This window comes from Cataglyphis hispanica, chromosome 6 (assembly GCF_021464435.1).
Source record: "Cataglyphis hispanica isolate Lineage 1 chromosome 6, ULB_Chis1_1.0, whole genome shotgun sequence".
NCBI lineage: Eukaryota > Metazoa > Arthropoda > Insecta > Hymenoptera > Formicidae > Cataglyphis > Cataglyphis hispanica.
The window spans coordinates 4,273,044-4,285,437 of NC_065959.1; the positions used below are offsets into that span (position 1 = coordinate 4,273,044).

A 12,394-nucleotide genomic window follows, 5' to 3' on the forward strand; every position below is an offset into this window, starting at 1 on the left:
TCCTGTGAAACAACGCCCGCGGACAAACCATCTTCTCACCGTAAACAAACGGCAACTGAAGTGCCGGTTTGCATTCTCATGCAAACTGATGACCAGATCGCTCGGCTAACTGCATGTGTGTATCTCATTGTCAATCCTATGATTTCCGGTAATACGAGTAAAATTGACAAGCGTGAGACACAACAACAGATAAGCTTCTCGAGCATCTCGATATGCGAGACGTAATCGTTCGATATCAATACGCGGATACGCGAATCGTGAAGTTTTAATAGCCTGCAACTTGAGGAGAGTTCGCCAGATCCGGCAGTTAGATATCGTTTGTAGTATCTATCAGGATGATGTTTCCGGTAGGACAAACACGATCGGAATAAATCAGGGAGATGTAGATATATTTTATTCTTTGCTCTCCTTCTCTCTCTCTCTCTCTCTCTTTCTCTTTTCGGTAGAAAATCGATGGCGCAAAAACACTACTGATGACTATTTGCAGTAAAAAATGTTTTCGCCATTCCACTCCGTCATTCTGATTAATTTTTCTAATCAAGAGTACTTTCCTCAAGGGACGTTTCTTTCTAGGAAATTCCTTCACTTTGTTAGTCAAGGGTGTCGGATGGTCGTTAGTAATCACCGCTTCTTCGCCGTTATCATCATAGCAATTGTTAAAGATCAAGATGCTCTTGTTAGCTTTCCACGCGATTCAGTCAAATCCTCGTTCTCTTCTTGGGCGAGACACCCGCAAATCTTCGCCTTCGCTTAAAACAACTCGAACCGCCGATCATCGATTGACAATTTTCATGGGATAATCGGCATCTTAAGGAAATTAAATTGCGGGTAGTCGTCGTCATTTTGAGAAAGGAGAAGTCGAAGTTGTATCTGTCGTTGAAGAACTCTCGATCTACGTTGTTCGATAACGATCGCAGAATTTGAACATCGTTTCTGTTTTCGGCGTGAAATCGTTATCAATTCTATGTTTTCGTGTCCGATTTCTCAAATGTGATTTGAAGTGAAAAAGTCAAATCCTCGGTTATTGTATCGTAAACGAACGATGTTCAGTCTGTTTCTATCGCTTTCATGATCTCTGGCCAAGCTTCTGTCAGAAGTGCGTTTTTCGTGATCACCTTCCGCGTAAGTAACAGCTGTTTACGATCGAAAATCGCTCAAGATGAATTATCAATTACTTGTAATCTCCGTCCGTAAATTCTTCATATCTTTAAACGTTGATCAATATCGAGGACCGACATAGAATGTCTCTATCTAATTATCAAAAATGTCGGCGTGCGGAAAACATCGTTAAGCACGTCAAATTCTTTATCGTCTTTATCGATTATTTCGCTCTAAATGAAGAATGAACTTTTTCAAGTATCTATTCCCTTCGTTTCCTTCCCCTAAGCTGTACATTTATCAGAGTTTTTATTGACTAAGATCACTTTTAAATGATAATGTGCAATTAACAGCTCACTGGACGGACAATTAATTGATAGGAACAATAAAGAGAGATAATTGGTAGAATTTTAAGCTTAATGGCAATAATTTATGGCTTTTACTAGAAAATGTATGTCACATATAATTGATAGAATATTAAAGACGACAAGTGCAACAGACACACATTCGAGATCGAAATTACATCGCTTCATCGGAGAATCTTCTTCTCGTCGACGTGAATTTATATTCTCTATCTAGCATAGACCAATACATTATTATTAAGTACTTTTATTGATCACATTGGCGACGGGCATCAGCCTTCATTTTGGCCTCTAATTGAGTTATTTTTTATCGACTCTTAATGTATCCTCAAGCGATATTTCAGATTTTTTTTTTTTCAGATTCTCTTTCTCTCATTTCTCGGAAATAAAAACCAATCTTACTGATTGGTACAATTATTTTTTTTTTTTTACTTTTTCTCATTAAATCGAATTTCTAACGTATCCACAAGTCGGGACATAAGATGCCAGCTTATTTCTGCCGTTGCCTCGGACAAACGTTGTTGTTAAAGACGGAAGAGGAATATTTTTTGGAGAGTTTGTAGTGTGTGCATTTCTCTTCTCTTATTTCGTGCACATGCGACACGCCCTTTGCGGAATTTCGTTTGCGGCGACGAGTGCTCTCTCCAATGCGCGGCATTGTTTCAACGCGCGGCTCTCGTTTGAATCGGTATCGGAAGCATGTACGTGACATACCGCGCAAGGAGGTAACTGCACCGCATCCCCTTCTCCCTTCGCTATCAACGACGTCGCACTGTGTGCATTTCCGTATGGAATAATGGATGCCAAACATACGCGGGGATGTCATAATGACGTCAATATTTAGAAATGCATGTTCTTCAGACGCAAGCGAATTTTTTTCACAGTTTCGCATTACAGTTGCCATATAAATTGCGAAACATCATCGAGTAAAACAATTCTCCGTGTGCGAAATTTACGACACATCCGATATCGTATTTCTTTAAAAATGCGAACTCATCGTACCGTTATACTCGACGCTGCACTCTAAACTGAATCTTGTTACCTAATAATTGGATCGTAATAACAATCTTTGATAGGGAGTCGATCTAATTTTGTAATATCGTTAACAAGTCGCTAAAGAAATCCCAGTGTGTCTTCTGGTTTCTTTTAATATATCAATTTTAAAGATAATATTTTATAAAAATGAATAGACGAGATTTTGTTGCAATACGTTTCTTACTAATTGAAATATTGAATCGGTTCGGTGAAAAATCGCATTAATATGATTACTTTTGTTAATGTAATATATAATAATTTAAATATATTCTTGTCGAGTGGAAGCGCTATAAGCGTGAACTATTTTTATTTGTAGAAAATTCAACGTCCACACATTTTTAAGATATTTTCTTGCGCATATACAAGAGATAGATAGAGAGACAGAAAAAGAGAGAGAGAGAGAGAGAGAGAGAGAGAGAAAGAGAGAGAGAACTCTATGCAGCGATGAAAACCTACAAGTAAGAGAAAATTTTTCTTGAATAAAAATATCTCAGGAGAAAAACTTTAACCTTTTTTTTTCGACAATAATGTTCTCTTAGGGTGAATATCAAGCAGAAAATGTTTGCAACATTTTCACTCGCGTGACTTTTTGAGACTGCATGATAGATTCCAATGATATTTGAAGTGAAAATAACCTGGAAAATTAGCTGTCGACTCGGCATTCATCCTTGCTGTGTATGGGCGGGAAATTATGTATTCTGTTATATAAAATAATGTTAATATTTTTGTGAAAAATATTATATAATGAAATAAAATGAAAAATAATATTTTATAGATAAACGATTCTTGCGTAAGAATAATAACAAATTATTTATGCTACATGCAATGTTGGATATTTGATTGCATATTTTAATTCATCCCTATTGTAGGTCAATTAGGATGCCAGATCTGAATATAAGCAAAAAGAAAAAATATAATGATAAATATTCGCATTTAATATTTCAATCGCTAATGCGATATGTCAGTCGATAAGAATTGCTTTTATATGGTAGAAGGTATACATTAATAAGCAAAAATCAATTCTCATTTATTACATACTTGTCGCGGTTGTATAAGATCAAATATTCTGCAAAATAATTTGCGATTTCTTTTGAAATTATCCTTTTTAAGTGTTTCTCCGTTCCCTCTTATTGGCAGAAGTTTGTGATATCAGCCAATCTCTTTTTTTTTCAAAAAGACATTTCTCTCAAGTTGTTGAAGTGTTTGAAACGAAAATATTTCAAACGACGACGACGAGTGATTCTTTACTTTGCGCACCAGCAATTATTTATCCTCTTTTTCGTGATAAGAAAAAACTTTGCCGAGCCTCTTCTTCTTGCGCTTACGCGGCGTTTGACTTCTCTTCGATCTCTTCGAGAGATCGACCTTTCTCTCACAATACTTCGTATCGATATCCCCATGGTAGATAACAGCAATATCCTATGTGGGCTATCGAACGGAGAAAATTAACCGACGATCCAATCTCTGAGTTTTTCTATATTTACGACAACGTCTGCTGCCGACATACATTTATACATAGAAAGCGATGAAAAAAATTGCGTGAATTGGAAAACGCGTCGGAGAGAACCTGCGCTTGCTCATAGACGCAATATTACTTAACACATGCGATGGGTTTAATCGTAAAGCCCGCTTTACGATTAAAGACAATCTATAATTTGCGACAAAATTCGGGCTGAAATTTTTTATTTACAATTTTATGTTGTATAATAATAAAATAGTAGAAAAAGTAAAATACGTACAAAAATAAAAGATATATCAGACTGAACATATACATCAGGATTTTATATGATAATATAAAATTATAAATAGAATACTATCTCGAGTCTTATCGCAAATTTATAGATTGTTCTAAATTGGGCTTAGGATATAAATTTGGAGCGCGTCGCATTTGCTATTACATCGAGTTGTTTGATTAAGTTTTTTCCCGTTTCGTTCGATTCCATTGCGCGCACAAAAGCTCGTTGCAGCAATGTCGCAACTGTAATACATTTAATAATCTAGATAAAAGCGTTTTCTCATCGTAGTGAAAATCGATCGGAACGCGCGAGCTGTAATGTGCGTGTTATTTCTATCTTTGCAACGGACGCCGATATGTTCCTATGATTCCCTTTCTCCGTCTTTACCCGTCTTCTCCGTACCATGGTGTATTGTGGAAGTCTTGGATCTTCGATGCTCGTGATAACGCACATTATCAGGGGACTGCCGCATCCCCGATTGAATGCGATGCACCATCGACGAGATGTCATTTTGGAAATGCCACGGTACGGATGTCTATTGCGGAATGCCGGGCTTCGTCGTCGTTCAAGCAATACCCTCCGGTATCGCCGAAAATTAGTTCCTGCGCGATAAATCCGTCCGTGCGACATTCGTGGTTGGCGATTGTCACTGGTAACAACGAGTCTGCCTCCTCTGTATTTTACCCTCGGCATAAAAAGCGAATTCCAGGATTTACGAGCGAGTACCTTCCAATATACGTCGCATTTGTCGGCGACACGGGGCGATCGAAATTTTTATCTCCCTATTTATTTTTATTGAGATATTTTTATTGAAAAAAAAAAAATTTCTAAATCTTCGAAAAGCACTTGTTTGTTTTAGGATAACTCTTGTGAATGTATAAAAATATCTATACGCTGCTTCCTGGAATAGACTGGCATTCAGAATCGTTCTATGTTTAACTCTGGATGCTGTTCTTGAATAGCAGCTTTTCTTCTGAAACACATAAAATGAGGAGCTTCTGAAATTTGCGGAGAACAATATTCGACTAGAGGTTTCCAGCGTTGATTCATCTTTTCGAGCTTTGCTTATGTGGTTTCTTGAAGCAATCATTCGCTTGGCTGAATAAGATGCGAACTTAGCATAATCGGCTTTGAGAAATCGGATTGTTTGGTTCGAATAGTAACTGAATCTTTAATCAAGATCACGATCATTTAAGCAATTACGCTCAAAATGTTACGAATTCGTACTTTCCAGCAGAATCTTCAAAGAATTCGTAATTTATATCGCATTAGTTATCGATCACCTTTAATAAGTGATTTCTCCCTTTAATATCGATCGAATTATCCTTTGTTCCAGTCTGATTAAAGAATCGTAATCTAGTTGGATTAAAAAGGAAAGAGAAAGAACTAGATTTACGATAACGATAGAAAAAGAGCGGTGAATTATGTATTCCGTTGAGAGTATAATACCGAATGTTGTTCTTATTCAAGAGGAGAGTTGCTTTGAAAAATTAACTCGACATTTTCTAACTGGCAGATTGAATTGCATTTGTTTCGATATTTTTGCAACAAAAAGCGTCTCTGTTTTATTCGTTTGCTTTTTGCGCGCTTGTATTTCTATTTATTTCTTTCGTTCGTTGTAAAGTAAATTTTGACGTATATGATTGCAGTGTGTACTTTATCCCATAAAAAGCGATCGTGTTAAATATTCTTAAATTCGATATGATGCTGATAATGAACGCGATGGTGGATTTAGAAAACAATACAACTTATCCGGATGCTTTTTCGGCTCTCACATTTTTTTATATATGCATGAAAAAAAATATCTGGTCTGGTGATGATATGCCGATCGAGAGCTGCGAATAAGAAATTGAGATTTGTTGAACTATGTAATTGGATCTTGGCGGCTATGAAGTCTCGTCTAATCGCAAGATAGGTGACGCTAGAGCGAGTGTTTATCTTCCTCGTTTTTCTTAGCCGACTTTCGACTTTCGACGTCAGATTGATCGCCACTGTTAGTCTGAAACTCGTCTCCTCCATTTCGTCGTGAAGCCTTTGTTCTCTTAAGGCTACGTCATGTATGACGCATCCACGCTATATCTAGTAGGTATTACCTACTTCAACACACGCAGCAAACTCATCTAGATAAACAGAAGGAAATGTGTTTTCCCAGGACCGGACATTGATCTAAGTGGGGTTTCAGCACGAAAAGCATTCACGCGCTAAAAGCGAGAGTATCACGATCAAGCGAAGGGAAAAAATAGACAACTCACAGGAATCAGGGACTACGCTATCATCAGGATTATTGATTGTTTGATGTATCTAAGTATCATGACGATCTTAAGGGAAACGATTAGTATTGACAAATAATATCTCTTTATATTTTGTGCAATAGCCGAACAAATCCTAAACGTTACATTATTCTAAATTGATTTTGGATGTCATACTGATATTTTGAAATACTTTGAAATACGTAATTATTCTCAAAATTATATTATTCTAATAACAATAGAAAGGATAAGTATAAAAATCAACGTAGATCTTTTAAATGAATGTATTTTTATTTCTTTTTTTTTTTAGCAGGAAAAATTGATACATAAAGTAATAATTTACTTATCAAGAATTCATACTTTTTATATTAATTTATGTGTTAATTTGAAAATTCTTGAAATTCTAAAGCTATGATTTCTTTAGCGAATTAGATAATTTAAATAGCGCTAAAATAGTGAGTGGCTTTGTATTGATATCACATTCTCTCTACATATTTAAAAATTTCTAAAATATATTTGATTTTTGTTCTTTTTGATCTTTTTTTTACTTATTTATGTGATTTTAGATATGTAGATATGTTAAATTTGATGGCAAATTATTTAAATTTCAATTATTATTCACTTTTATAATAAAAAAGAAGTTTGAATCAATATATTATCGCATAAATTTTCATTCTAAATATTTAACTCGCGCGTGCGCAAATTTCGAATCTAGAAACGAAAAAACTTTTATTACTTTTTCTCCTGTACTTACCGATCGATAGATATCGCCATCAGAGTGAAGACACTGGCGCAAATCGTGAGGACCGCGATGAACTGACAGATCTTGCAGTAGAGCATGCCGAATGGCCAATGGCTGTTCAGCATGTAGGTGTAGTTGAAGGTGACATTCAAAGTGGACACCATCGCGTCCGCGATGCTAAGATTTACCAGGAAATAGTTGGTGACTGTGCGCATCCGTCTATGCGCCAGTACGATCCATATCACTATCAGATTGCCACCGGTCGCTACTACAATCATGCCAACGAACAGGAGCGTCCAGATCATCTGCCGCCACCATGGCAGCACAAATTGATTTCGCGGCTCTAAATACGTGTAGTTGGTAAGATTGTAATAGTAGGTGTCATTGTCATACCATAGTATCGTCGTCGTCGTCGTCGTCACGTTCCAAGGGTGTGATGTGGCATTGTATGTCAAGTACTCATCTGCGAGACTCTGCATAGCGACGGAATCGCGAGAGAATCTCTCTCTCTCCCTCTCTCTCTCTCTTTTTATCTCTCACTTATGTTGAATGCTACCACGAAACTTCTTTTCACTCCTTTTTTCGTTCTTTTACTACAATTTATCTGTCGCCTTCACTCTTCTTTCCGCTTGTAATTTTGGCAATTTCTCTTTATCTCTCTCTTCAAGAATGCTGAGTTTTCTGCCGGATCTAGGCAATCTTTATTTTTTTCCCTCTCTGAATGTCTTTATGCCACTTTTCCTTCCTCGAGATGTGTTGATTTCTCGGTGATTGGGATAACTTCCACAGTAATAGCGTTGTAAAGAGATTCGGTACCGTCGATCGATTGTCATTGAATATATTCGTTTTTTTTTTTTTTTCCAAAACTTGAGTATTGCCGAGATACTTGGACAAGTCTTAAAATTTTCACACTGTTTGATTTAAAGAGTGAAAATTTGTTTGGGACAGAGGAAACTATCGGAGAGGATGCGGTGAACTATCTTTCGGGGCGAATACCTTGCGAATAAATTTTTGGCGACCGTGCATATCAACATCAATCAATCAATTCGGGCGAGTTTTCGATGTAATATCAAGACTCGACGAACACAAATGTGTTCCTTCATAAATTACCAATCGGTGTTTTCGAAGCGAATATCTTCGTTCTTCTAATGTCGTCAGTTCTGTTATCGTTTATTCAAGGTCAATCTTCCGTGAAGGCTGCCGAAAATACGAGCTTTTAATTTCTTGTCAATTTTTCTGTTCAACCAATCGTAATTGGAAATCGTTCAGAGAGCGGCGACGAGTCGAGGGAATTGATTCGAGAGAGAAAGAGAGAGAGAGAGAGACAAGCTCGTATCGCGCGCGGCTTTCGCGGCCGCTCCGGTTACGGAAATCGTTAATTCGAAGCCATTTTCCCGTTTATCGACTTCGTCGTTAATATTCGTACTCTCGTGCGATGGGATCTCGATTAGTTCCGCGGTGATATCGATTGCGATGGTAAGGTCGTCGATAATATTACTGCGATATCACCGTATATGCCTTTGCCTGTATTAGAGACTGTAAGATAACGATAAGTGGCACAATCGGACAATTCCGGATTCCACGTTTGATCTCACTTCCACTCGCGTTTCATGCACAATGGCCGCTCTCCGCAGAATCCGATCATGTCCCGGACCATCGTTGAATGAAACTTCATTGTCCTCGCGACTTATTCGTCGCCGTAGAATAATACATGCACTTTTTTTTTTCGCCGATATCTGTCGTAACTTGTCCTTTGTAATCGTTGATTTTGTATTACCGCGCTGTTTTTTTCTCCGCCATAAGGAGTCAAGTGGTTGTCGTTGATTATTACGCTAATCTCTCATCTAAAAGAAACGTCCGATTATTATCCGGTTTATGGGAAAGTTTCGTTTAATCTTACAGCGCGCAGTTGCTTCAGCCGTGCATTTTAGCGTCATTCGATCTCCTTTTAACGATTACTAAAGTCGTTGATGTTTTGTCGTAAATTCGCTTACCGTTTTACGACGGGATGGTTTTTTGCGCATCAACTTCTCGCCGAAGACGATGAATATCACTCCTCGAAATTCGCGATCGCGGTTTTCGTCGGCGATGTATGTTCCATACGTTTTGTTTTAGAAAGAAAAGTTTTTCGGTCTGTCATACGATACGCACCTAAGGAAGCCGTTGTTTTCGCGGTGATTCCCGTCAAATTTTCGTTCTGCCTCGTTCGATTATAACTCGATGTTTCTTCTCGTTCCTCGACATTGCATTGCGCATCGTGTTAATTGAGCCGAATTAAATATTCTTGTGCCGTTTCACGCAACTTACTTTCTGTATTCCAGCCTCTTTCTCTCAAGTTTGCAATTGTTGTTTACACATCGTTTACTATTAAAATTTTCTTGAGTCTGCGTTATCGTTAATTTCTCTTCAGGAATCACCTCTAACTTTAATTAGATGGCAACTGGAACTAAGTCTTCGTTTAAAAACGTTTTCTCGTTGCTTTCGCGACACTCTCAACTCAAATCCGCCCTTCGGCGTTGCATTACGTCGGTTGCCATTCTCGTCGTCCGACACGCTTGGAATTTTAAGGTACAATAGTCTCGCACATTCTTCTTCACTACGACACTGTTACTCGTAATTCTCTGCTCGACGTTATTAGAATGAACAAGACTCTCTCCCCTCGTCAATTTCGCGCGAACGCTTCCAGGTATCTACTTAATTTTCAATTGACTCGGAGATTTCCTTTTCTTTTTTTGTAGCGCGCTACGTTTATCGCGGGCAAAGTGGAAATTGTTCGTTCATGGCCGAGAGCGTTTTAACGAGGTAAGATAAAGGAGAGAGGAGATGGCGAATCGCGGCGTCGCGTTCTCGAGAAGTTCCCGAAGACTCGTGTCTGGAAGAAAGTTCATCTAGTTCGTTTCACGATCGATGCAAAAGTTTCTCGAGAACGACGCGCGTAACTGGTCCCGGGATATATAATTTGTGAAACTCAGAAGGAGATCCAAGTTTTTGAGGACATCCGATGGAGAGCTTCGCGAGGTCTATGCTTTTCGAAGAAGAGCTTTTCGACGAGAATGATGAGTCCCTCTCTCTTGGTCCACTGATTAACGTCGGAAAAATGCTTCTCGTAGGCCGAACATTCTCGGAGAAATAAGAATTTCTGCCATTATTGCTTATTTTAAGCACGTCCGAGGATCCTCGTTGAATTGCCCCCTGTCGTTTTTCATCTCACCGGGATTCCGCATTCGTTGTCCGTAACGGCGTGTTCTTATGTTCGCGAATTCTTCGCGGGCCACTGCGCGATCATTACGGTTCCATCCACACCATCACCTGGAAAATATATTACGACATCGGGATCACTTCGAATAAAGTGTGGGCGTGCATTCGAATAAATTGCGCGCGACTTTTTCCCTCTCGATTCTCGCGTGTGGTAAAATTGGGTACAAATAATTATAAGAAAGTCTATGAAATTTTATTCTGTTTTCAATGAAATTTTATTTTAATTAAATTTTATTTTATTCTGTTTGAATCAATGACAAAACGAAAACTATGGATGGAGGAAAACGCGGTAGTAGAAAGACGCGTAAAAAAGAGAACAGATGTGTTGATTATAAGCCGTTGAATTTCTCGAAGGAATTCAATTATAAAACTGGGGAACCGCATGGTACATGATCGTCTCGATTAAGACGCTCGAGGATTGCAAAGTGCGGCGAGAAGGTCTCATGTACCTTCGAGTAATCATTCTGCGAGATTAATGCTTCCTTTCCCTCCCTCTTCCTCTTCCTTCCTTCTGTCAATAGTTAAGTTAACGTTTCATTGACGTTCCATCAAAATATAATCATCGACAGACTATTATTTTGTCGAATAATTTGTGTAAAACAATACTTGTTCGTAACAACCATCTCCGTCATGTCACATTTCGTTTTGATAACGTTATTTTACCTTCGCGTGTATATACGTCGTGAATAGTGTCCGTTTTATTTCCCTTTATGTCTACAGTGAGATATCGTTTGCTTAATTGTGCCACAGTTGTATTATTCTTTCCATTATTCGCTTTATCTAAGCTTCTTGCATACAGTAATGTAGGATATTACCGGCAAAGAAAGATAACAACGATCATTCCGTCTTTCTCTTTTGTAAAATAATATGTAATTAATATCTTAGAAAAAAATATATTTTTTATGTACGCGATATGATTTTTGTGCTTTTCTTTTTATTTTCTATCGGGATTGATAGTTTGCTATGATGCATAAATGTGATGAAAAATAAACGGGACGCATAATGTAACAGAATCGAGATAGTTTTCTTTGCCGCTGATGATATTCCGCACAATAGTGTTTCAAATAAATGTTTATTCATATTATTTGCTCACGAAATGTGCTTCTGCATTTTTATACTAGAAGCGTTTTTCTATAAAATAATAAACTTATAATAAAAACATAAACAAACTAAAAAGAAATAAATAATTCACAAGCTAAAAAAATAAGATTTCCAAATTTTTACAAAATTTCAGTATTATGTATTAAAAATAAAAATTATTGTTACATTTCTTAGATATCTTGAGAGAAGAAAGAGATAGCTTAATAAAAGTAAAGAATTTGAAAACAGGAATCATTTTATGCATGAATATATGCGTTAAAAAATTTAATTCTGCATTCATCAAAAAAGGCAAGAATGTATTTATTTGCAGCGCAACTTAATAAAAATTTTTTATTTTTTTACAATATTAATACAATATTATTAAATACTTATATAAAAATTTTCAGTTTGAAAAAAATTTTTTTTTTAAGTCATGCGAATATTTACAGATTTATATTTTTATGTACAATGTGTATAAAAATACGAGTTATCTTCGGCAGATTGACTTCGCATGCGAATTCTTAATAAGATTTCAATTTAACTACCAAAGCCTTTTTTCAATCCAATTTCCTATTTTCTGTTATAAACAAAAAAAGATGGACTTTTTTTTTTAAAAAAAAAAAGGAAACCTTTTTCGTCGCCATTTTTCTAATTTTTAAAATTTTGAGAAATGCTTGGATAACATATAATTATTAATGATTAATAAACAAAAACTTGTATTTTTGATTTCAAATATAATAAACGTTTTCATGCACATTGTAAAATTGGATAAGTTCTGTAAATATTCGCATAATTTTAAAGAAAATTTTTTTTTAGCTGGAAATTTTTATTCGA

The 12,394-nt window shown here is 36.8% G+C and overlaps 1 protein-coding gene across 1 annotated transcript in view; it reads right to left on the reverse strand.

The window, feature by feature from the left end:
* The window catches only part of LOC126850298 (tachykinin-like peptides receptor 99D), a 79,036-nt gene that overhangs the window by 25,206 nt on the left and 41,436 nt on the right, over positions 1 to 12,394 (reverse strand). Inside the window, exon 2 of the mRNA XM_050593150.1 lies at positions 7,235 to 10,531. Within this exon, the coding sequence (XP_050449107.1) occupies positions 7,235 to 7,701 (467 nt within the window). The 5' untranslated portion in view covers positions 7,702 to 10,531. The remainder of the gene's footprint in view (positions 1 to 7,234; positions 10,532 to 12,394) is intronic.